The sequence below is a fragment of the Carcharodon carcharias genome, chromosome 10, assembly GCF_017639515.1.
Source record: "Carcharodon carcharias isolate sCarCar2 chromosome 10, sCarCar2.pri, whole genome shotgun sequence".
In the NCBI taxonomy this organism is placed as follows: Eukaryota; Metazoa; Chordata; class Chondrichthyes; order Lamniformes; family Lamnidae; genus Carcharodon; species Carcharodon carcharias.
This window is the reverse complement of record NC_054476.1, coordinates 152,907,339-152,934,208: the sequence shown is the minus strand read 5'-3', so window position 1 is coordinate 152,934,208 and position 26,870 is coordinate 152,907,339. Positions and strand designations below refer to the sequence as shown.

The 26,870-nt window shown below is 41.6% G+C and overlaps 1 protein-coding gene across 5 annotated transcripts in view; it reads left to right on the top strand.

The window, feature by feature from the left end:
* The window catches only part of nf1a (neurofibromin 1a), a 292,673-nt gene that overhangs the window by 101,576 nt on the left and 164,227 nt on the right, over positions 1 to 26,870 (top strand). For 4 of the 5 annotated variants that reach the window (XM_041198251.1, XM_041198250.1, XM_041198254.1 and 1 more), the window contains exons 27-31: positions 1,865 to 1,900; positions 3,402 to 3,563; positions 9,128 to 9,231; positions 10,502 to 10,637; positions 21,039 to 21,104. In XM_041198251.1, coding sequence (XP_041054185.1) covers positions 1,865 to 1,900; positions 3,402 to 3,563; positions 9,128 to 9,231; positions 10,502 to 10,637; positions 21,039 to 21,104 — 504 coding nt within the window. The remainder of the gene's footprint in view (positions 1 to 1,864; positions 1,901 to 3,401; positions 3,564 to 9,127; positions 9,232 to 10,501; positions 10,638 to 21,038; positions 21,105 to 26,870) is intronic. The other variant, XM_041198253.1, reaches the window with a different exon arrangement.

The following is a 26,870-nucleotide window of genomic DNA, read 5'->3' as shown; positions in this document are numbered from 1 at the left end:
AGGGAATAGTAGAAACAGTGTTGATGCATTCAAATGAAAATAAGATGTGTTTATTTCAGAAATATTTTGATATACTGTAGGAGCCATTTCATGAATGACATTTAAGTGTAGCAGTCTTGGGAGGAACAGATACCTTGGAGGGCATGTGATTCCTTAAGTTCAGCACCATTGGTGGGTTTTCCTTGTCTCCTGTCTGGGACTGTTGTAGATGAATTGATAAGACAATGATTGCCAAGATTTGTGAAAAACTCCATTACCATTATTAGGCAACTGCCAGGATGGTAGATGGGGAATAGATGAACTTTGAAGCCCTTGCAACTGGTGAAATGAAATAAATGCAGTATATAACTTTGCCTGTAGGTGGCAACAAAGGTTAAAATTTGTTTTGTTTTGATGCTTGACTGTTACACAGCTGAAGATTTCTAGAATTGCAGTGTGTTATGAAAGTTGAAGTTGTTGAGGTAGCATTGTAGTCCTCCAATAAATGCTGCTAAGTGGTGAGGAGAAAGAGGTGGAGAATGAAGGAACAGTTAGAATTACCAGGTTACTTGGGTAAACTGAGATTTTGCACTTTGAGGATGAAGGTCAATCACTTGGTTGCCCTCAGTTTTTGTCTGTGGCTACTTGTTATGTACTTCCAGTCAACTTAGTTGCACATGAGTTACAAGAATAGTTCATAGCATCACTACGTGTTAGTCTAAACGTCAGAATTTTAAACAAAAACAGAATTACATGGAAAAACTCAGCAGGTCTGGCAGCATCGGCGGAGAAGAAAAGAGTTGACGTTCTGCTGAAGGGTCATGAGGACTCGAAACGTCAACTCTTTTCTTCACCGATGCTGCCAGACCTGCTGAGTTTTTCCAGATAATTCTGTTTTTGTTTTGGATTTCCAGCATCCGCAGTTTTTTGTTTTTGTCAGAATTTTAATTTCGTTCAAGGAGATCTTACTGCACTAAGTTACAATCTTTAGTTAATTCATGTAGTTTAAAGTAGGTGGAAACATTTTAGACATAGACTGGAGTAATAAACATGGATTCTTGTTTGCTTTTTCTCTGTGTTTATTATTGGCCCATTCCCTGGTATGTGTTGAGTTACCCCCTTTCATTTTGCTTTTGCCCACCTTCCTGTTACCTTTCGGTGTGGTCATGTTCTCTCTCTTCCCTGCACCCTGTATGCCACTTCTGCATCTTTTATTGTACTGAACGTTTTTAAAATGGGTATTGTTTATAGTTTGTAAGGTGCACATATAATACCTGTTGTCATATAAATGTCATTTAAAAAGATGATAAAGTGCAATTCTCCATTCAATACATGCAGGTAAGTCAGATATGACAGTAAACCCAAGACAAATCTACAACTCCCAGCATTGTATTGTCATGCATGTACAACTGTCACAAGTAGGATGCATTTAAGTAGACCAAGTAGAATTGTGGTACTACAAAATGGTATGCCAAGGAGTGGCAGGGTGCTGATTTGGCAAAATGATTTCCCCTCTGCTTTTTCTTCACCATCCTTTCCCCCACCATCCTCACCCATGCCCCTCTGCTCCCAAAATCAGGGCAACCTCTTAAATTACCCACATTATTAGGGGCAAGGTGGAAGCAGAGGTCACATGTTTCTCCACGGGGAAATAAAAGTCAGACCTCTCAATTATGTGGTGACTTTACAGAGAGTGATGGGGTGTGGACTTTTCCTCTGAAACTGTCTTTCCCCTCCTTTCCTCCCAACTGGGGCAACTTCATGGAATTGGACTGTACACAGTCTATTAAATAGTTCCCACGGTTGAGTTTTACAAATTGCAATTTCTTGAAAAGTACTGCATGGATGTAGCTCAAAAAAATGCAATTCTTCATTTTTACCACAGACTTCCATTGGGCCAGTCACAAATCTCAACCAACAGGTAGGAAAGCTTAAAATGTGCACATGAACCAAATGCACTCTTGATCCAATTGCAGTAATTCTCCAACTGCTTTGAGCAGAGAATGGTTTTTAAGTAGTCCTTTAGTCATTTCTTTCGTGGTGGTGATTTGCTTATGGCAGCTTAATGTAGCTAAGGTTTGGGTAGCAGTTGTGAAAAGGTAGCATGACTTGGTTGGAGCTGAGCACTAGACCTATATCTTGACTCTTACACACCCTTGCCAGTAAAAACTAGCGGAAAGTTAGGTTTGGAAAAAAATCTTAACAATTGGGGTTTCGTTGATCTTTTTGAGACAGGGAATGGCCTCTACTGCTAGGCAACAAGCATTGTGTAATTAGAGTGCTTAAGTTTGTGAATAAGCTGGCACAATTGGGGGTAAAAAAAAAAATTAAGTGTAGGCATCCGGACCTAGATTCAGGGCTTAACCCATTGACTGAATTTAAAGAGGCCTTTTACTCTTGGCCTGGGTAGATACTCTTTCATAGTGAAAATGCTCATTACAAAGTTTCTTCAGTCATTGTTTCAATTATTGCCCCTTAAGAGTAAAGATTTCAACCTGTAGAATTCTGCAAGCAGCTTGGAAGACCTGCTATGTCAAAGGCTAGTAATCAAGAGACCTTAATGTCAAATTCAACTTGAGAATCCTTACCTGTTCTAACCTACATGTGAGTCCAGTCCCCCACAAAGTTGGCTCTTAACCGCTCTCTGAAGTAGCATAGCATGCCTTTCGGGTGCATCATTAGGGATTGTCAGTAGATGCCAGTAATGTCCATGTCACAAATGTATAAAACCTTTTATAAGGTATAATAATGTATATTGTATAAAATGCCCCACCTTGTAGATAGGACAAAGAGCTGAGATAATGCTTTTACAGGTCTGTCAATGGCCAGCTGCTCTTTATCTATATGGGCAGTACCATCCTACCTGTTTCTGGATACAAATCCTGTCCCTGGAATACTAGTCAAAAGTTGAGCATCTGCTTAAACTGTCCGTGGGGAAGAAAGACATTTCCCCCCCCTTGCCACCCTGTTCAAATCAGAGCACCACTACTGCTCTTCAATTTAGCTCACTCGTTTATTGAGCACAGTAACTAGATCCGAACCGTTGATATGTTAAGTTTGAGACTTCTATAAGAGTTAGTCATTGTTTGTGCTTGAAATGCTACTTTTTTGTGTTACATAATGCATAGTTGTTGTAGGAAAGTGACTTTGGTAGCCATCTTTTTGTGTAGAAACGAAACAAACTTTGGTAGTGGGGGTGGTGGTCATGGGGTGTGGGTGGCAGCAGGTGGAGGTTAAAAATATCAGAAAGGAAATGCTTCTTAAAGAGCCCTATCCGAACCTAATTATTTGCTGCTTCTCACTGGCATTTTGCATTAACCCTCTGCTGTTCGTTCTAGTAGTTTATTCACCATCTTCAGTTATTTGTTGCAGCTCTGTAATTAATTTGATGTTTGTTTTTCTCCCTCTTTTCCACCCTACAGGATGAGCTTGCTCGTGTGCTGGTGACGTTATTTGACTCACGTCATCTTCTATATCAGTTGCTTTGGAACATGTTCTCTAAGGAGGTTGAGCTAGCAGATTCCATGCAGACCCTCTTTAGAGGCAACAGCCTTGCGAGTAAAATAATGACTTTCTGTTTTAAGGTAAATCTGTGCTATATATACGCCTGAAAGGGCTTTAGAGATGATTAATGTGTGACCAGCAATTATTAGTTTTAGTGATTAGCTAACTCATTTCAGTCCAGTTTTCTACAAGTATTAGTATGTATCCATTACATTTGGTTATTTAAAGCTTGCTTTCTTGCAAAATTAAGGAAACCAGTCATTTCTCTGCTGGCTTGCTCAGAGGAGTCAGCGATTTACAAGCAAACCTAAAACAAAGCTTTCCTAGTAAGAGCAGCTAAATCCTATTGACTCCAGAATCTGCCCAAGCAGATAGAATTGACCCGTGGATATGATGCATCATTTAGATATTAAGCCTTTAAGAAATGGGGCTCATGTAACTCCTATCTCAGCAGCAGCAAAATAATACCAATTTTTTTTTAATATTCATTTATGGGATGTGGGCATCACTGACCAGGCCAGCATTTATTGACTATCCCTAATTGCCCTCGAGATGATGGTGGTGGTGAGCTGCCTTCTGACACATCCTCCCACCATGAGCAATACATTGGAAGATCTGAAATTGGTAATATCTTTGGGCTGATTCTGAGTCCAAATGAGCTCAGATTTGAATTCAATCAGCATGTGTATGATATGCAGCCATTTCATAAAATAGAATAGTTGCAGTGCAGAAGGAGGCCATTTGGCCTTTTGTTTGTGCTGGCTGTCTGCAAGAGCAAAACACTTGGTGCCAGTCCCTTGCCATTTCCTGATAGCCCAGACATTTTTTTTCCTTTTCAGATAATGATCCAATTCCCTCTTCACTTCTGGGTGCCATGATTGAAACTATCTCCTCCACACTTTAAGGCTGTGCGTTCAAGGTCCTAACCTTGAGCTGCGTTTTTTAAAAAAAGCAGATTTTCCTTTTTATTCATTCACGGGTTGTGGGCTTCTCTGGCAACCCTAGTTGCCCTTGAGAAGGTGGTGGTGAGCTGCCTTCTTGAATCGCTGTAGTCCATGTGGCGTATGTACACCCACAGTGCTGTTACGGAGGGAGTTCTGGGATTGTGACCCAGTAACAGTAAAGAAACGCTGATATATTTCCAAGTCAGGATGGTGAGTGACTTGGAGGGGAACTTATATCCTCCTAGATGGTAGCAGTTATGGGTTTGGAAGGAGCTGCCTAAGGAGCCTTGGTGAGCCCTTACAGTTCATCTTGTAGATGGTGTACACTGCTGCCACTATGGGTTGTGGTGGGGAGAGTGAATGTTTGTCGATGTGGTGCCAATCAAGTTGGCTGCTTTGCCCTGGAAAGTGTCAAGCTTCTTGAGTGTTGTAGGAGCTGCACTTTTCCAGGCAAGTGGGAGTATTCCATCACACTTCTGACTTGTGCCTTGTAGATGGTGGACAGGCTTTGGGGAGCCAAGAAATGAGTTACTGTTAGCAGGATTCCTAGCCTCTGACCTGCACTTGTAGCCACAGTATTTATATGGCTAGTCCAGTTCAATTTCTGGTCAATGGTAACCCGTAGGATGTTGATAGTGGGGGGTTCGGTGATGATAATGCCATTGATCATCAGGGGGTGATGGTTAGATCCTCTCTTGTTGGAGATGGTCATTGCCTGACACTTGTGTGGCACAAATATTACTTGCCACTTGTCAGCCCAAACCTGGACCTTTTCCAGGCCTTGCTGCATTTGGACATGGATTGCTTCAGTACCTGAGGAGTTAAGAATGGTGCTGAACATTGCGCAATTGTCGGTGAACATCCCTACTTCTGATGGAAGGCCATTGATGCAGCAGCTGAAGATAGTTGGGCCAAGGATACTACCCTGAGGAACTCCTGCATTGACGTCCTGGAGCTGAAATGACTGAACTTCAACAGCCACAGCGATCTTCCTGTGTGCTAGGTGATTGTCCTCCTTTCACAACTGGATGTGGCAGGACTGCAGAGCTTTGATTGATCCGTAGGTTCTGGGATCACCTACTATCACCTGCTTATTTGCTTGACACACAGGTACTGTGTTGTAGCTTCACCAGGTTGACACCTCATTTTTAGGTATGTCTGGTGCTGCTCCTGGCATGCCCTCCTGCACTCTTTATTGAACTAGGGTTGATTCCCTGGCATGATGGTAATGGTAGAGTGGGGGATATGCCGGGCCTGTGTACCAGTGGAGAGATTCCCCCCACCAAATTCCCATTGACTCCATTTTTGCTAGGGCTCCTTGATGCCACACTCAAGTGTGGCATTGACGTCAAGGGCAGTCACTCACCTCACCTCGGAAGTTCATCTCTTTTGTCTATGTTTGAACCAAGGCTGTAATGAGGTCAGGAGCTGAGTGATCTTGGTGGAACCCAAATTGGGCGTCAGTGAGCAGGTTATTGCTAAGCCAATGCTGCTGGATAGCACTGTTGTTGATGACCCCTTCCATTACTTTACTGATGATCTAGAGTAGACTGATGGGACGGAAATTGGCTGGGTTGGATTTGTCCTGCTTTTTGTGTACAGAACATAGCTGGGCAATTTTCCAAATAGCCGGGTAGTTAACAATGTTGTAGCTGCACCGGAACAGCTTGGCTAGGGGCTCAGCAAGTGCTGGAGCACAGGCCTTCAGTACTGTTGTTGGAATATTGTCAGTGCCCATAGCGTTTGCATTAACCAGTGCCTTCAGCTGTTTCCTGATATTATGTGGAGTGAATTGAATTGGCTGGAGACTGGCATCTGTGATGCTGGGTACCTCCTGGCAGAGACTGAGATGGATCCATCCACTCTGCAGTTCTGGCTGAAGATTATAGCAAATGCTTCAGCCTTATCTTTTGCACTTATGTGCTGGGCATCATTTGAGAATAGGGATATTTGTGGAGCCTCCTCTAGTGAGTTGTTTAATTATTGTCCTCCTTTCACAACTAGATGTGGCAGGACTGCAGAGCTTTGATTGATCTGTAGGTTCTGGGATCACTTACTATCACCTGCTTATCTGCTTGACACATAAGTACTGTGTTGTAGCTTCACCAGGTTGACACCTCATTTTTAGGTATGTCTGGTGCTGCTCCTGGCATGCCCTCCTGCACTCTTTATTGAACTAGGGTTGATTCCCTGGCATGATGGTAATGGTAGAGTGGGGGATATGCTGGGCCATGAGGTTACAGATTGTGTTAGAGTACAATTCTGCTGCTGCTGATGGCCCACAGCGCCTCATGGATGCCCAGTCTTGAGGTGCTAGATCTATTTGAAATCTATTCCATTTAGCACGATGATAGTGCCACACAACATGATGGAGGGTATCCTCAATGTGAAGGCGGGGCTTTGTCTCTACAACCACTGTGCGGTTGTCACTCTAACCGATACTGTCATGGATAGATGCACCTACGGCAGGCAGGTTGGTGAGCATGAGGTGAAATATGTTTTTCCCTCTTGGTGTTCTCACCAACTGCCACAGACCCAGTCTAACAGCTATGTCCTTTAGGACTCGGCCAGCTTGGTGGTGCTACCAAGCCACTCATGGTGATGGACGTTGGAGTCCCCCACCCAGAGTGCATTCTGTGCCCTCGGTGCTTCCTCCAAGTGGTGTTCAACATGGAGAAGCACGGATTCATCAGCTGAGGGAGGGCGGTACGTGGTAATCAGCAGGAGGTTACCTTGCTCGTGTTTGATCTGATGCCATAAGACTCCATGGGGTCTGGAGTCAACATTGAGGACTCCCAGGGCAACTCCCTGCTGACTGTATACCACTGTGCCGCCACCTCTGCTGGGTCTGTCCTGCCGGTGGGGCAGGACACACTCAGCGATGGTGGTGCCTGGGACATTATCTGTAAGGTATGATTCCATGCGGACTATATCAGGCTGTTGCTTGACTAGTCTGTGAGACAGCTCTCCCAAATTTGGCACTAGCCCTAGATGTTAGCAAGGAGGACTTTGCAGGGTTAACAGGGCTAAGTTGCCATTGTTGTTTCCAGCACCTAGGTTGATGCCAGTTGGCCCGTCCGGTTTCATTTCTTTTTTTAGACTTTGTAGCGGTTTGATACAATTGAGTGGCTTGCTCATGTTGCCGTTGCTTCTTCTGTCAATTACCTTAAATCTGTGCCCCCGGTTCTCGATCCTTCCACCAATTGGGTAGTTTCTCTCTACCTATTCTGTCCACTCCTGTCATGATTTGAAATACTCAAATCTCATCTCAACCTTGTCCTCCAGGGAGAACAGTCCCTATTTCTCCAATCTTTCAATGCTTCCAGGGATGGTGGACTTCTGTTACATTCTCATGAATCTTTTCTCTAATACCTTCACAAAGTATGGTGCCCAGAACTGGATGCAAGACTCCATTTGAGGCTCCGCCAGTGTTTTCATAATTTGATTTTTTCATAATTTTCTTGCCTTTTGTACTCCACGCCCCTATTTATAAAGCCTAGACTCCCATACAGTTGATTAACTGCTCTCCCAACTAGTCCTGCCCACCTTCAGTGATTTGTTCTTAGGTTCTTCTGCTCAAGCACCCCCTTGAGAATTGTACCCTTTTTTCTTAGATTGTCTCTCCACATTCTACCTACCAAAATGAAACATTTCTCTGCATTAAAGTATATCTGCCACTTGTCTGCCCGTTCCACTGATGTGTCTATGCCCTTTTGAAGTTTAACATTATCCTCCTTAGTTCATAATATTTCCAAATTTAGTTTCATTTGCAAATTTTGAAATTGTGCCCTGTGCTCCAAAGTATAGTTCATGAATATATATTTGGAAGCGCAGGGGTCCTAACACTGACCCACTATAAACCTTCCTCTAATCTGAAAATCAACCTTTGGCCACTCCTCAATGTTTCCTGTCACTCAGCCAATTTCACATTCATGTTGGTACTGTTCCCTTTTATTGCATTTATCTGGAAACATTATTACCCTGTTTTTTTACTGCTTTAAGCTTGCTGTCCAACATTTTCTCGTTCATTGACATGAATTGGCTGAAAATTATAGACTGACAAATACAGAAGTAGGGAATCCTATCCATTAGCTTGTCACTGGGTGAACAATGCTGCTTAGTATTGTAAGAGTCGATTTAATGTCCTTGTGCCTGTTAAATAGAAATGTGTACATTAATAAAAGCTTTGCACTTGAGAATAAACTGCAGCACTTTTGTTCTTGAGTTGGACGCCAAGCTTAATTTACACATTCCAGTGGACAATTAAAACAGAGTGCTAGCTTTCTGCGTCTAACAGAGGGAAATTTAAATTTATATACTTTTAATTGGAGTTTGGGGTTAAGTGGGGCCATTGTTATCTTAAGATTTAGATGGCAGTATGTTGGAAGATCAATTTTTCAAGTGATTTCTTACCAGAAGTCAGGCTAAAGCCTTGACATGGTCCCCTTTTTAATCATATAGCCTGTTTAAGTTGAAGGTTCATTCTGTTTTTGTGCTGGCGTCTCTGTTGTGAATGACGAGCATGAGTGTTTCATGCTCACGATGTGCTGCTCTTCACAGCATAGGAGCCACAGCTTTCATAGTACAACTTTTATTGACAAGCCTTTAAGTGGATCCTTGGGAATGTTTATATGTAAGGTGTGCTATTTATGGTTACTTCTACATTGCAAACTACCCATTTGCTCTCTTGCTGCTTTCAGGTCTATGGTGCTACATACCTGCAGAAGCTGCTTGAGCCATTGTTAAAAACGGTACTTAAGGACCCTGAGAAACAGCACCTTAGCTTTGAGGTTGATCCTACCAGGTTAGGATTATGTTTCTGTAATTTTTGTCAATAACCTGGTTCAAATGAGAGAATATTATAAAAATCAAAATACTGCGGATGCTGGAAACTTGAAACAAAAACAGAAAACGCTGGAAAAACTCAGCAGGTCTAACTGTATCTGTGGAGAGAAAAACAAGAGTTAATGTTTTGAGTCGTATGACTCTGAAGAGTCATACGGTCTTGAAACGTTAACTCTGTTTTTCTCTCCATAGATGCTGTTAGACCTGCTGAGTTTTCCCAGCATTTTCTGTTTTTGTGAGAATATTATATTATAGAGCAAATAACGGTATCCAGATTTATTGATTGTACAATGCCAGAGCAGGAATTCCATGTCCCCAGTATTTGAAAGTATTATCCTACTATGTGACTGCCTCCTTGATTTCACTATCCACCAATCCCCCAGGAAGGAGTCACCATCTCTACATTAAATATAGTGACTTCTTCCTTCAGTAGGGCTCAATCTATTGAAATTTCAAGAGTGGTATTGAGCTGTCTTGACTGAAAAACCGCATGCTAAATTCAGCTTAGGCAAGAAAGTGGAAAGATTTTTTTTCATAAAATGCTGTCCTGTAGCTTTGCAGATGGAGAGTCACGGCCAAATGAAGTCTTCAGGTAAATGCAGCTTTAGAGGATGGGGTGAATAAGTGGGAGGAAGGAAATGGAAACTTACTTTGGATGGAGGATAATGGAAATAGCAAGAAAACCCTTGGGTTGGAGAGGGACGGTAGTTTGTGGAAACATCACATGGGGGTGAGGCAGATGCATTGGCTCTGAACTTTGAACCTGTTATATGCCCTGAATTTGCTAAGGGCTCAGTGAAGAGGATACAATATTTTTTTTATCCTGTTATGAGGTATGACCACCAATACTGGTGCCAATTTCAACAGGACCAGTTTGACAATTTTCTGCTTGGATCTTAATATACTCCAGATTGGAGAAGCCTATATTTCTTGATTTTTGTAGATGCCCCAATTTATTTGTTTTTATACTGGAGATGATGCAATGTGGTGTTGGCTAATTTAGATCGCTTAACGTTAGAAGCCTCTGTCACACTTGCTATAACACATATAGCAAGTAAGTGAAGCCAGACATGGAGAGTGGCTGATATTGTGGTATGGAATGCAGAAACCCTTCAGTTGAAAATTATAATTTCAATGCACAATAGATGTATGTGCAAAAATTAGTTTAAATGTTGTTCTGTTTTTCTTGGAATCTAAATAAGAATGATAATGTCAATACTGCTCCACAGGTTAGAAGCAACAGAAAACCTGGATGAAAATCAACGGAATCTACTGCAGATGACAGACAGATTTTTCCATGCAATTATTAATTCCTCATCTGAATTTCCCCCACAGCTGCGAAGTGTCTGCCATTGCTTGTATCAGGTATGCCGTCTTGGGGAAATGGGAATTGCAAGGGGAGCTTACAAAATTAATGCTGGTGACTGGAACTAGTGATAGAGGCTGTGGTGTGCGACATTGAAGTAGAAACCATTGAGTTCTGGGATAAATTATATTACATGGGAGAACAGAATAGGATTTGTTTCTGTTTTTGCTTATTTTTAAGCATAAGCATTGGTGTAATTGCAACAAATTTGAAGTGCACCTATTTTGTCACAGTATGAAATATATTGTTAAATGTTTAATTTTCATCATCGCGGAACTGATTCTCACTGCAGTTTTTGTTTGCATTGCCACCCTTCAACCCGATGCTTCTGCTTTTTGTTAAAATTGAGTTATTTTATGGGACAGTGACAAAAAGACCAATATCCCTGTTTGCTTAATTCAAAGGTTGTACTTCAAAGCAGGAAGGGATCATATTCAGTGATTTGAATTTTTACCAATAATGTTAGATCTGTTTGTTTCCTCAAATATCTTAGAATACCAGGAAATTCTTATGTCATTTTCTATGGTCAGTTCATAAATGTTTTTTTTAAATGCACCAATTGATCATCAAGTTAGGTGAAAGACTTGAAGAAACGCTTGTTAGTCTGAGCCACCTGATGGCTAGAGTCTGCAACTATATCATGACAGTTGACATAACCAATTGGAATTGAAAATGTTGACTTTATAATTTCCCTGATAATGCTGAATATTGAAATATGGGCACAAGCAAAAAGCTAAGGAGGAAACAAAACTTATGGGTGTGAAGTGTGTGCCTATGCAAGATTTATCATATGAAAGCATTTTTTATATATATAATATATATTTATATGAAGTCAACTACTGCTGTTTGAACAGATTTTATTGCTGGAGTGAAAGGGTATTGACAAATAGAAATGAAAGTAGCACAACTTACACAATGCAAGTTTTACCATGAAGGGGAAGGGACCCAAGTGGGAGATGCAGGATGAGAGGAAGAGAGGTGGGAGAAAGGGAAGTTGAAGTAAAAATCACCGGTCATATTTTCCTAAGTGGATTAAGGATTTGTTGTGAAGTTTGCTTTAATATTCATGCAATGTATTAAGGCCACAGTGAATAGGAACGTCTGCACCTGCCTTTATAATGGGAGTAAATGAAAGCCATGTTATTTTTTTAAATAAATGTGCTCATTCTATGTAATGCTACAGCATAGAAAGTGGCCATTTGACCTGTGTCAGCTGTTTGAAAGAACTGTAGAATTAGTTGCATTCCCCTGATCTTTCACCACAGCCCTGCAAATTTCCACGTAAGTATTTATCCAATTTCCTTCTGAAAATTATTATTGAATTGCTTCCAGCACCCTTTCAGGAACTACATTTCAGATTGCCACAACTTGCTGCGTAAAAAAATTCTTATCTTGCCTCTGGTTCCTTTGCCAAGGACCTTTTTATTCTTTGTCCTCTGGTTTCTGATCTTTCTAGCACTGGAAACAGTTTCTCCTTTCTTATTCTGTCAACACCCTTAAATAGTTATGGTTGTGAGCTCTCTGTTTAAGAGCTCTTACATAGTTCACTTCTTAGGTTATTAGTTTCATCAGTTAAGCATGTTTTTGTTGGTAGACCATTCCATACGGTAATTAACTCCACTGTTGCATTTAAAATTTCTTAAATTTTCTCTTCTAAGTTAATGACTGAAGCTAAGATATCGCTATATTGCGCTGTTACTCCCTGGTGCCTCATCCATAGGGCCCTTTTTGTGCGAGCGTGTGCGGGCTGCTCACTTTTGTGGGATTCGGATGTAAGCCAATTGCAGTTCTCATCTAATATCTACCTACGTGCACTTTGAAACTGATTGAAGTATAATGTTCGAATGGAACGTTCCTCCCCTCCCTTGAAGTCTGAGGCCAGATGTAACATTTACAAAGCTCCCACAGTTTACATTATCTAGCTTATAAATACCACTGATTCCCCTGCTCTAAGTGGCTCAGCTGTGCAAGATGCCCTGCCTGCATTTCCTGTGTGGCTGTTAGGAATATCCACATAAGTGGGCACAAAGCATTCTGAGCAATCAAAGAGAACTAGTCTCTGACATAATTGGAATAATTAAAGAAGCGTGCACTATTAAATTGCCTTTAATATGTTTTCCATAAGTCTTTTTTTAACCAAATTCAAGAACTAATATCTTAGCTTCAGTCATTAACTTAGAAAAGAAAATTTAAGAAATTCTTGTTCCACAGTAATTTGTACATGGTTGGAAGTGGCTTTTTTTTTAGTTTCTGAACCACTCCTTAGCTTCTGCAAATACCTGCAGTAAATGTATCCTGCAAAGAGGAAACTTGGGACAAACCCTGGTTTAGCGCACTCTTGAGTGCAGTGCAAAGGAATATCTGTCCCATTAAACCTTGGAGATAACACGCAATTTCTTCTTGTGGTGCAGCAAAGATCTGGGGAGATGTACCATAACTTCACCTTCTCTTTGTAAACAATTTCTTTAGTTTTTCCAGCATACTTCTGCTGGAGAACTGACTCTGGTTTCTTTCAATCTGATGAAAGCTAACATATATTTCTGTTATCTGTATAGAAGAGCAAAATGTCCATTTCATTGAGTTAAATAATCCTAATGCCTCAGAAATGTCTGGTTTAATTTGGGTAAACACAGATTGACTTAAACAACTTGCTAGGGACTTTTTTGTATATCATACAAGAATGTTGAAATAGAAATAATATACAGTGGTTTCCAAATAAGCGAATGCTGAGACGTCTTGAGCTGAAAGGTATGCTGAATTTTCAAACATCTATACTCATTCTGTTCACTTAAAAGGAATTGACCATGACCTTGCTGTAGTTATCCAGACTTTCTGCCTTCTGTTACCTGCTCATTTACATGTTTGAACAGTGTGAGGCTAGAAAATCACAACCTGGCCTGAAGTTGCATGTTTTTGTGCAAAACTTATGAGTAAGGTGCTTACCTAATAATTTTATTCTCTTGCTTTGCTAAATTTTAACATGTTATTGTGCTTTCTTCAGTACTATTATCTTGTCTAACATTAAAGTAGCCTCTTGACTGGACAATAAGAAACCAGATATGCTATTCATGTAGTTGAGAAACCACAATTGTGGTTTTGGGTGTTTAATTAGTCAATGTGGCTAGTGTTTCATAGGGTAGGGGTGAGCCAGCATTTACTTTGGTGGCCTCACTTAGAGTAAGTATTGTAACTGGTTCTGAAGCTGAAATGAAACTCGCACTTGAATAATATTTCAGTTATTGAGCATAGAAATGGAGCCTAAAGAAATAAATATTTCCTCTTCAATTGACTGGCTGTAATTACTGTCATGTATACATGATGAATTCCAATGGAGGTCATTTTATGGAGCATGTTAATTACTGCTAAAACTACAATAATGGTCATGGTAACACAGTAACTCATCTCCTCAATCTCTACTTCTGTTGTTCATGCCCTTTCTTTCCATTTTAAACGTTAATCTTTTGGATTGGAAAATATCCCATCAATATGAAGTATCGCGATCTACTAGAAGTAAAATGACAAAGCTTATGTATACCGTGAATTTTTCCATCATTGATTTTTGATTTTCTATATTTTGCATAAAGCAAATGTGCTGCTGACTTAAGTCTGATTTGGAAGTTATATCTCATGGTTGGTACAATGTGGACAATGGCCCAGGTACGTCCTGTACACACAAAGCAGAACAAATCCAATCAATTACCGGCACATCAGTCTACTTTTGATCATCAAGCGGCACTTGCTTAGCAATAACCTGCTCACTGATGTTCAGTTTGGGTCCTGCCAGGGCCACGCAGCTCCTGACCTCATTACAGCCTTGGTTCAAATTTGGACAAAAGAACTGAACACCAGAGGTGAGGTGAGATCGACATCAATGCATCATTTGACTGAGTATGGCATCAAGGAGCCCCAACAAAACTGGAGTCAATGGGAATCAGGGGGAAAACTCTCCAATGGTTGGAGTCATACCTAGCACAAAGGAAGATGGTTGTGGTTGTTGAAGTCACTCATCTCAGTACCAGGATATCATTGCAGGAGTTCCGCAGGGTAGTGTCCTCGGCTCAACTATCTTCAGCTGCTTCATCAATGACCTTCCTTCCACTATAAGGTCAGAAGTGGGGATGTTTGCTGATGATTGCATGATGTTCACCAATCGCTGCTACTCAGATACTGAAGCGGTCCATGTCCTAATGCAGCAAGACCTGGACAATATGCAGGCTTGGGCTGACAAGTTGAAAGTAACATGCGTGCACAAAATTACCAGGCAATGACCATCTCCAGCAAAAAAGAATCTAGCCATCGCCCCATGATATTCAATGGCATTACCATCGCTGGTTCCACCACTATCAATATCCTGGGGGGATTTACCATTGACAAGAAACTGAACTAGACTAGCCATATAAATACTGTAGCTACAAGAGCAGGTCAGAGGCTCGGAATCCTGTGGCAAGTAACTCACCTCCTGATTCCCCAAAGCATCTCCACCATCTGCAAGGCACAAGTCAGGAGTGTGATGGAATACTCTGCGCTTGCCTCGATGAGTACAGCTCCAACAACACTTGAAGCTTGACACTTTCCAGGACAAAACAACCCTCTTGATTGGTATCCCATCCACAAACATTCACTCCTTCCACCACTGACACACAGTAGCAGCAGCGTGTTCCATCTACAAGATGCACTGCAGGAACTCACCAAGGCTCCTTACACAGTACCTTCCGTACCTACGACTGCTACCATCTAGAAGGACAAGGGCAGTAGAGACACGGGAGCGTCACCACCTCGAAGTTCCCCTCCAAGCGACTTCCCATCACTTCATTGCTGCTGGGTCAAAATCTTGGAACTTCCTCCTCAGCAGCGGTGGTTGTATCTCCACCACATGGACTGCTGCGGTTCAAGAAGGCAGTTCACCACCACCTTCTCAAGGGCAGTTAGGGATGGGCAATAAATGCTGGCCTAGCCAGTAATGCCCCCATCCCATAAATGAATAAAAAAAACTTCTTAAAAGAAATAAAATAATAGTTATAAAGTATTCTTTATTAATTTGGGTGCAAGTTTAACTAAAGTACACAGTGGAAGATGCGAACCGATTGGAACACTGAATTATTTAGATGCTTTCTACTGTTAAGCTCAGTGACTCCTCCATGTATCACGTTAGAAATGTTAGTGAGAAATCAGGCAAAAGCTGAGTTGGATAGCTTTCTTTTAGAACCTAAAAGATGGTTTAAATGTTTTTGCAAAATCAATAGTGCCAGCTGTTAGTAATCCAGCAGTGAACTTTTTGTGGAAAGGTTTCTGCCAGAATTCCGTCTGCCTATTTTGTAATGTAGTATATTTTTCTCCTATGGAATATCACCTTTGGTTCTTTGCCACAATATTGAAAAAGGACGTCCTTTTTTTCACTTATTTATAATTACACCAATGCAGTTTTATTTAAATACTTGAGCTTTAACACTGAGCAGAAACAAGTGTTTCAAATGGAGCACAATCATTTTCCTCCATAGAAAGACTGAAGGAGGTGTAAGTGAGCAGCATAATATACCAACGGCTTGTATATCAATAAAGTGGCTAACCTTATGCTTCAGTTATTCATAACTTAAGGTGGCAACTTGATTTTCACATTCTCATATCCAGAAACTAATCAGCTTATCACTTAAGGAGGAATTGCCCTAGCTCAGCAGTACAACAATGAATATCTCCTCTCTAGGTTGAAATTGCTTAGAAATGGCAAAGTGGATTGAGAGGCAGCCTAATAGTGGAACTATTTATTGTGTTGCATGGTGGACCAGGACCTTAAAAACAGTCACTAAGTTCAATTGCGAAACAAAGAAAAGTAAGTGTTTTAATCAGCAGAGAAATGGATTAAAATGTTTGCTGATGATGTTCTGATCGAAAGTTATTTTTGTACATGTGCTTGATTCACTCTTGGAAAGTGTATATCACTGGTAAGGCTGGCATTGTTTGCCTATCCATGTTTGCCCATCTGTGTGGTTTGCCAGGTCACCCCAAGGACGTTACTAGTCAACTACATTGGTGTGGGACTGCAGATATATATAGGCTAGACTGAGTAAGGACAGAGGGTTCCTTCCCAAAAGGGCATTAGTTGGGCCTTTAGCAGCGATCCGACAGCTTCTTGGTTGCTGCAGACCAGCAATGGCAGTGCAAGTTCCCTAAGAATGCGTATTATAAAACTAGCAACTCACCAACATCTAAACAAGAAAGGTGTCACTTGTAAACAAAATGTACCAGAACACACAAATTTTCTTCATACGAAGTACATAAATCAAGTCTATAATGCACAATACTGTCTTTCTGACCCATTGACAGTCCATCACTATTTACCTTGTCATAATCCTTCATAATCTTGGAGCATTCTCTCAGTTCACCCGTTGACCACCTAGGATCGAATAAAAACAAGCTGTAACTGCTCAAGTCTGTTACTGTAAGCCCTGTAAACATCCCAGAATCTACATTCTATCTTTTTCATTATTTCTATCTTCTTCCGATAATAGGCACCCAAAATTCTTCTGTATTGCAACGCTTGTTTTTGTGCACAGGATGAGAGAGTCACTGGTACAGCCAGCATTTGTTGCCTGTCCCTAATTTCCCTTGAGAAAGTGATTGTGGTGAGCTGGCTTCTTGAATTGCTGCAGTCTATCTCAGTGTAGGTACACTCAAATTGCAGCAGTTCAAGAGCCCTGCTGCCTGTGTCCCAGATGGTCCAGGTTGGGAGTTTGCATGCTGCTCTCAAAGAAACCTAGGAAATTGCCTAAGATCTTGTAAAAGCTCAGTGTTACCTCCTTGCTTAACTACTTGATGCCTCTGGTTACAAATTGAAAAACTTCATTTCCCAGTTTATAATGACATGCATGATTGGTTGTATCATGGTTGTTACTTGAGGGCTTCGTTTCCCCTTCTTTCCTTCTCTCCCAACTCCAACCCCAACCCTAACCAGTACCATTTTGGTAAGTTGCTATGGTGTTTGATTTTTTTAGGATCATTTTTATTCTCCACCTATTTGCATCAACCAAGCACCGCAATTCCATTATCTTTCTCTGCAGTGTTATAGTTTTGGGAGGTGCATAGTTTCAGTTAACCTCCGGATCTGAATGAATTAGGACAGTGGTGTAATTCCTAAGGTGTGGAGGAAGAGACCATGTGCAGCAATAATATATCTGCACTATTAATCATTTTATCCCTAATTCCATCAATTTCTTTGATTTGTGGAAGTGGCATTTCATTTGAAGAATGAAGGAGATCGTACAAGACATGTAACCTACCTTAGTCAAACAGTCTTTTCTGATTGACTGTCGAGGCTACTTGGAGGGAACTCTGAGCTAAAAGGCTTGTATTCAAATGATGGGATGACCTGGCACAATTTTGCTCCTTATTCCCCTTCCGTTACAAGTTTTCAGTTTTGCTATGTTTATTCCTTGTATCTGTGGCTTCTTAATGGCTCTGCCTACTACTTGTATAGTTTTTTTTGTGATTCTTTTTGATAATGGGTTTCTTCTGCATGCCTGAATGATGGTGTAATAGCTCTACAACTTAAAACACAAGTGCTGAGGAACATGATTAAGCTCTGTCTCCAATTTTGTAACTGAGTTTCTTGCCTAAATTGGAAAGACATTGGGAAATAGACAAAATGAGTACAAAGGTGGGCATTTGAGAGAGCAGATGAAGAAAGGGAAAATCCTGAAAAGTATGAAGAGCCGAGAAAAGGCAACAGAACAAGACACTTGTTAATTTTGATAAAAGTAAAGCATTAGTGTTGAAGACTGAAGGATGGGAGCCTTGTAAGAACTTTGGAAGTAATTTCTGCAGCAATGTTGCAGATGTGGGGAAAATGTTTAATCAGTTGAGTTATTATTGAATCCAAATCCAGAGAATGGAAGACTGTTCAAATCCACTTCGTGCCTCCGAGTTTGCGCTCTTCACCTCTGTCAGCAATCATGATCATTTCTTGACTATATTCTTGATTGTTTTTCACTTGACTTTCCAGGTTGTGTTGCTGATGGCAAATTTTCCTGGTTTATTGATATTTTTGGTAATCTGATCAAAACTTTCAGGACACACTCTAGGTAAAAAGGAATAGTTTTGATTGTTGTTGGGTCAGCATCATCCTTTTCTGATCCAGGTTCCCTTCCTCTCTCCTCTGCCAAAAACTCAAGTCATCTTTTGTTTCCTCAGGATACAGATTTGGCCAGGCTTTTCCTGTGTCATTATAGCTCAGATCAATATGGCTGAAGTATTGTTTTCAAGAGTATCTTGTTTGTAAGACATGCCTAGAATGGCTAGTTTCCTGCTCAGGAGAGAGCAATGAAAATGTATTAATCAGTAAAGATGGCCCTTTTGCGCAAGATTTAAATTAACTCTAGGTAGTTTTAGCAGAATTCCCAGGTGTACATTTTGAGACCGATTTGAGATTGATCTGGAGTTGCACTTAATATGGTGTGAATAAGGCCTCCGAAAGAGGTGGATTGAGTGAGGGGTCATGGTGATGGTGTTCACACTGCTTCTGTCCAGTTAAATATGCAAATCTGGATGTTAAACTGAACTGACACTGCAGAAACTGCTTTGTGGTAGCATTAAAACTGTAGCATAAAACCCCTGGATCCACAGAGAATATGTTGATGTAAAGATGATCCTCCTTTCCCAAAACCTTTCTCAAAAATCGTGAGCTGCTAAAGACAGTTGAGTTGGCAAACGGAGACCATGGAATTGCCACAAGGCAGAGGGAAGGAAAACTTGGCTGCTGAATGATCTTTCAGAATGTTGCAAATGCAGTTTTGATCAGCTGCTTGCAGGTTGGGAGTGGGTTAGCTTCCCTTCCTCTTCAGGTTGCTGTGTGTTGGTGAACAAGGAGGAAACTTTCTAGGTAGCATAGATAAGCCTGGGAATTGGAGAGATGCAACTTTTTTTAAATCAAAAACAAAATGCTGGAAAAACTCAGGAGGCCTAGCAGCATCTGTGGAGAGAAGAAAAGAATTAACGTTTGAGTCCGTATGACTCTTCAGATTGCTGTGTGTTGGTGAACAAGGAGGAAACTTTCTAGGTGGCATAGATAAGCCTGGGAATTGCTGTTAGACCTGAGTTTTTCCAGATTTTCAGCATCCGCAGTATTTGGCTCTTAACTTTTTTAAAAGCCAAGCAGACTTTGTTGGCTTTTAAATGCAGCTGGGTAAAGTGGTTGGAAGCTTTCTTTAATCTCTACTATTTGTTAAATATGGAACCGTGTGGTACTTCAATTTTTTGGAACTAAGGATAGCTTTCCTTGGTCGAATATACCTTTTTGTATGAGATTTTTGAAGGATGATCTCCATTCTTCTTGGTCCTGTGTAAATGCTGCTGTCGAGAGTTTTGTCTAGTAATCCCTGCATGCTACTAACTAGGAAGCTTCTCAATTTTTGTATGCTTTGTTGCCAATGCGTGCCTCTGTTTATGGTGTTGGATGGCAAAGCAAAATGCACTTTGGGCATTGGGACTTTCCTTCCTGCCCCATGTAAACAAAAATACAGTTTATGTACGTAGTCCTGGAGGGTGAGGATGTACACGTTGACAGCTGATTGGAATGTCACAGTGGATTTAAAATAATTACAGTATGTCTGATATTAAATATTTCTATACATAGAATGTGGAATAATCTCAATTATATATGATTTTGTCCTTCCTGGAAGCCAAAGAACCTGGATGAAGGTTTAAAAAGCCTTCTTCATTGGCCACCTTTCATCTTAACGTTGGTCAAGCTTTTTGCCTGATGATCATGGGAGATTGTGTGCTCTTAAGAGGAGGAAAAAAGATGTTTGCTAGGTTGTGCATCCTGTTGCATTGATCTGTCATAACCCTGTGATATCCCTATTCACAAAATAGCGAGCAATGTCTGTATTCACAGATACTAGCCGTGGCTTTCCAACCTTAAGCTTCCACCAACATCTGATAAAAGGCTGTTTATAGGGAAAAGCACGTTGTGATAATCATAATGTTGAATTGAGCTGCATGCTATCTGAAGTATTAGTGACAATTATAATTTATTGTGGTCACTCGACACAACTGGAAAAAATGTTGTCAAATATCTAGCCAGAAATAGTAGACTGATTGAAAGCAGTTGCATCTGTGTTTATAACTTGTGGAAAAATGGCTATGGAAAAAATACTGCACACTTCCTTTTGAGGAGTGTTAAATATCTTTTTAAAAGTGAAAGTTTAAGAATAATTGCCATATTACACCCTTGGCTGAAATCCCAAGCTGTTGCACCAAATTAGGATTTATTTGCCCATTTATATTTTTAATTATGATTGACAGTTTGATATTGTATTTTTTGTGCAGTTGTATGTAGAAGCCAGCAATGTGTTTTTGTTGTGTGAAGTTGGTACTGTGACTTGTTTGTGCTCATCTCTGTTCTGTAGGCTACTTGCCACTCTCTACTGACTAAATCTACAGTAAAAGAAAAAAAGGAAAACATGAAAAAATCAGTAAGTTCAGTGATATTTTTTGCAATTTTGTATTAACCTTTCTTTCAAAGCAAATTCTTAAAACCTTGTGCTTTTTCCCCCCCCCCCTAAAACCCACTTTGCCTTCAGCCTTTTTGATCTTCACTTTGGAATCATTCTACTAATTCTGGCAAAAATAGCTTTCTTCCAATTAACCCTTTTTAAAAAAAAAAATTTAGATTCTAAATCTGTATGTAGTATAACTTCGGTTTCCGAAGTGGGTTGCATTGATTTTGTGGTTTAAGATGTGCTGCCTGAGATTTGTCACTCCTCTACATATATTTTAAAGCTCAAGTTGTTCTAAGGCTTGTAACATGAGACATGAGCAATGTTTCATGGTTCATTACATCCTACTTGGAACTTTGGTCAACTGGATGGTTACATGTAAGGTTAATGTTAGATTGCTGTCAGAGTTAGTTGTAAGGCATTAATTCAAGTAATGGGATTGTAAATGTCTTAAGCTAAATGAGCAAGGTAGACATCATTCGATCCTTCTGACTGAATTGTAGCTTTGAACTCATTGAAAACTAGCTTTTGTACACATTAAATCTGCTGGGCAAAAACTGCTTGACTGATAGCGCTGATAAAGTTGGGTGAAGTCTGGGGCAGTGATGCTATTTCTGAATGACTTCGCCTGTGTGGGTGGTGTTCTGGAACCTGAAGATGTATGATGCACCATGCATTGTGGTCCAGGTTTTTAAATTGTACTATGACTGGATTTTAATTATTTTTTGCTAATCTAAGCTTTGCGCAGCTTGCATGGATTTGTGAACAAACTTGATACTGGCACAATAATGCTAACTTGTCAAACCTTGTAATTGAATCATTGTGCACTGAATCTGAAGGATCCAGAAAGCACTTTAGGTTGGCTGTTCTCAAAAGAGATGAAGTTCAAGTTACTTGGTTCAGTTCTGAATAAATGTAGGTGAAATAACATGCTCCATGTGCCAAAAAACCTGCTCAGTGACTAACACCACTGCTTTGTATCAATCCTACACAAATTATATATACAAGGTGTTCAGTTTTCATTCAGATTTCCAGTGTGCAGGTGCTGCCATGGTGGTACCATAGACCAAACAGCAGAATGTCATTAAAATTATCCAATTAACGTTGATCTTTCAGCTGCAATTAACCCATGATTTGACATAATGGTTGCTGGCCCCTGGGTATGGCTGGAGATTCTGTCACTTGGTTTTATTGTGACGCAATATATTGTCAAAATTTAGGTTCTTTAAGCCAGAAGAAAAGTAGCTCTGTCCAGCTGTGAAACAAAATTCAATTAGATACTGAATGTTGCACAGCCCTATGTTTGTGGTGAAACATTGGGGGTGGGTTGCATGTTTGGGTAATAAGGACAAATTGACAATATCTTTTGCAAGTATTTTTGGTGTGACTTTTTAAAAAAAAAAATGTCTTGCCTCAAACATAAGAGGTTTGGATATTGCTTAGTAGCTCTCAAGCAGCTGGATTTTTTTCAATGTGGTTTGCTGAACCAGGAGAACATCACTGGCAGCACTGAATTCATTGTGCATTTGTAATTGCTTGCGAAGGTAGTGATTGGTCCTTGCAATAATTGCTGCAGCCCGTGTGCAGAAGCTGCTCCAACAGTGTTATCAAGTAGGGAGCTTTAGGATTTTGATCAAATGACCTTGAAGGAACAGTAATGTGTGTCAAAATTGGGATCGTGTTGACTTGGCTGGGAACCTGATAGTGGTCTCGTTCACTTGCCACCAGTGTTTGTCCAGGTGGTGCTAGGTGCTTACAGTGCATCCTGTAGATATATGCACTATGTCAGTGATACACCTGTGGTTGAGGATATGGACGATTTAAGCTGGTGGATCAGATGCTGATTAAGTGGACTGCTTTTAACATAACACAGATAGGAGCAGGAGTAGATGATATTGCCCCTTGAGCCTGCTCCAATGTTAAATCACGGCTGATTTTTTTTACCTCAACTCCATCTTCCTGCCCGTTCCCCATATCCCTTAAAAGACCAAAACTCCTTCAAAGACCAAAAATCTGTCTATTTCGGCCTTAAATTTACACAATGATAAAGTATCCACAATCCTATGGGGTAAAGAATTTCAAAGACTTAAAATCATCTGAGTGATGAGCTTTCTCCTCATCTCAGTCTGAAGCAACTTACCCCTTATTCTCAGACTGTGTTTCCATGTTCTCGATTCCCCAGCCAGGTGACACAATGTGTCAACCCTGTCAAACCCTTCAGAATCTTTTTTTATTCATTCATTGAATGTGGGCGTCGCTGGTCAGGCCAGGATTTATTGCCCATCCCTAATTGCCCTTGAGAAGGTGGTGGTGAGATGCCACCTTGAACTGCTGCAGTCCATGTGGTATAGGCGCACCTACAGTGCTGTTAGGAAGGGGGTTCCATGGTTTTGACCCAGCAACAGTGAAGGAACGGCGATATATTTCCAAAGGTGAGTGACTTGGAGGGGAACTTGCAGGTGGTGGTGTTCCCATTTATCTGCCGCCGTTGTCTTTCTAGATGGTAGTGTTCGTGGGTATGGAAAATGCTGTCGAAGGAGCCTTGGTGAATTCCTGCAGTGCATCTTGTAGATGGTACACACTTCAGCTACTGTGCGTTGGTGGTGGAGGGAGTGAATGTTTGTGAATGTGGTGCCAATCAAGTGGGCTGCTTTGTCCTGGATGATGTCAAGTACTTGAGTGTTGTGGGAGCTGCACTCATCCTGGCAATTGGGGAGTAATCCATCACATTCCTGACTTGTGCCTTGTAGATGGTAGGCAGGCTTTGGGGAGTCAGGAAGCGAGTTAGCCGTCGCAGGATTCCCAGGCTCCGACCTGCTCTTGTAGCCACGGTATTGATATGGCTAGTCCAGTTCAGTTCTTGGTCAATGGTAACCCCAGGATGTTGATAGTGGAGGATTCAGTAATGGCAATGCCAGTGAACTTCATGGGGCGATGGTTAAATTCTCTCTTGTTGGAGATGGTCATTGTCTTGCTTTTGTGTGGCATAAATGTTACTTGCCACTTGTCAGTCCAAGCCTGGGCATTGTCCTAATGTGGCAAGGCCTGGACATCGACTGCTTTAGCATCTGAGGAGACGCGAATGGTGCTGAACATTATGCAATCGTCAGCAAACATCCCCACTTCTGACCTTATAATGGAAGGAAGGTCATTGATGAAGCAGCTGAAGATGGCTGGGCCAAGGACACTACCCTGAGGAACTCCTGCAGTGGTGTCCTGGAGCTGAGATGGTTTTCTTCCAATAACCACAACCATCTTCCTTTGTGCTAGGGATAACTCCAACCAATGGTGAATTTTCCTCCTGATTCCCATTAACTCCAGTTTGGTAGGGCTTCTTGATGCCTCACACGGTCAAATGTGGCCTTGATCTCAAGGGCACTTACTCTCACCTCACCTCGGGAGTTCAGTTCTTTTGTCCGTGTTTGAACCAAGGCTGTAATGAGGTGAGGAGCTGAGTGGCCCTGGTGGAACCCAAACTAGGTGTTAGTGAGCAGGTTATTGATAAGCAAGTGCCCCTTGATAGCACTGTTGATGACCTTTTCCATTACTTTACTGATAATCGAGAATAGACTGATGGGACGGTAATTGGTTGGGTTGGATTTGTCCTGCTTTTTGTGTACAGGATATACCTGTGCAATTTTCCACAAAGTCGGGTAGATGTCAGTGTTGTTGCTGTACTGGGGCACAGCAAGTTCTGGAGCACAAGTTTTCAGTACTATTGCCGGAATATTGTCAGTGCCCATAGCCTTTGCACTATCCAGTCCCTTCAGTCGTTTCTTGATATCGCATGGAGTGAATCAAATTAGCTGAAGACTGGCATATGTGATGCTGGGGACTTCCGGAGGAGGCTAAGATGGACCATCGACTCTCCACTTCTGGCTGAAGATCGTAGCAACTGGTTCGGCCTTATCTTTTGCATTGACATTCTGGGCTCCTCCATCATTGAGGATGGGATATTTGTGGAGCCTCCTCCAGTGAGTTGTTTAATTGTCCACCATCATTCATGGCTGGATGTGGCAGGACTGCAGAGCTTAGATCTGATCTGTTGATTGTGGAATCGCTTAGCTCTGTTTATTACTTGCTGCTTATGTGTTTGGCACGCAAGTAGTCCTGTGTTATGGCTTCATCAGATTGATATCATTTTTAGGTATGCCTGGTGCTGCTCCGGGCATGCCCTCCTGCTCTCTTCATTGCACCATGGTTGATCCCCTGGCTTAATGGGAATGGTAGAGTGGGGGTTATGCCTGACCATCAGGTCAAGTACAATGCTGCTGCTGATGGCCCACAGCGCTGCATGGATGCCCAATCTTGAGGTGCTAGATCTGTTCAAAATCCATCCCATTTAATATGGTGGTAGTGCCACCCAACATGATGGAGGGTACTATTAATGTGAAGGTGGGACTTTGTCTCCACATCAACTGTGCAGTGGTCACTCCTACCGATACTGTCTTGGACAGATGGATCTACAGCAGGCAGGTTGGTGAACATGAGATTAAGCATGCTTTTCCCTCTTGGTTCCCCCACCACCTGCCACAGACCTAGTCTAACAGCCTAGTCCTTTAGGGCTCGGTCAGTAGGTGCTACCAAGCCACTCTTAGCGATGGACATTAAAGTCCCCCACCCAGAGTACATTCTGTGCCCTTGTCACCCTCAGTACTTCCTCCAAGTGGTGTTCAGCATGGAGGAGCACGGATTCATCTGCTGAGGGAGGGCATTACATCGTAATCAGCAGGTTTCCTTGCCCATATTTGATCTGTTGCCATGAGACTTCATGGGTCCAGAGTTGATGTTGAGGACTCCCAGGACAACTCCCTCCTGACTGTATACCACTCTGCTTCTACCCCTGCTGGGTCTGTACTGCCGGTGGGACAGGACATACCTGGTGATGGTGGTGTCTGGGACATTATCTGTAAGATATGAGCATGACTGTCAGGCTCTCCCAATTTTGGCACTAGGCCCCAGATGTTAGTAAGGAGGACTTTACAGGGTCAACAGGGCAGTTTGCCATTGTGATTTCTGGTGCCTAGGTTGATGCCGGGTGGTTCATTTCATTCCTTTTTTGAGACTTTGTAGCTGTTTGATACAACTGAGTGGCTTGCTAGGACATTTCAGAGGGCACTTTAAGAGTCAACCATATTCCTTTGGGCCTGGATCATCTTTAGGCCAGACCAGGCAGTGGCAACCTCATTGTAGGCCAAGATAGATTATCCAGTTAGCAGTTCTGGCAGAAGATGGTTGCAAACACTTGCTGCCTCTGCCATCATTGAATTAAGGGATACTCATGAAACCTCTTCACCTTGTTAGTTGCTTAATTGTCCACCACTGGATGTGGCAGGGCTGCTGATTGTGGGGTTGCTTACCTCTGTTTATTGCGAGCTGTAAGAATATGAGGAGTGCCATGTTCTTCACCAGCATGGCAACTTGTTTGAATGCTGTTCTACGCATTTAATAGGGATTGGTCATCTCACTTAGTTCTGATGAAATGGTGAGGTATATACTGGATAGGAAGGCTTCAGATTGTTTGGCATACACTTCTGTTTGTGTTGATGCAGCATGCAGTGCCTCATGAATGCCCAGATTTGAGTTTGCTGGACCTGCTCTGATTCTATTGTGCTACAGTGTAAAGATGGGACTTAAGTACTCCTGCCACAGACAGGAGCAACTCTGACTAGTGGATGAATAAAGTTGTTTTTCCCTTATGTTGATTTTCACCACCTATCACAAACCCGGCCTTGCAGCTGT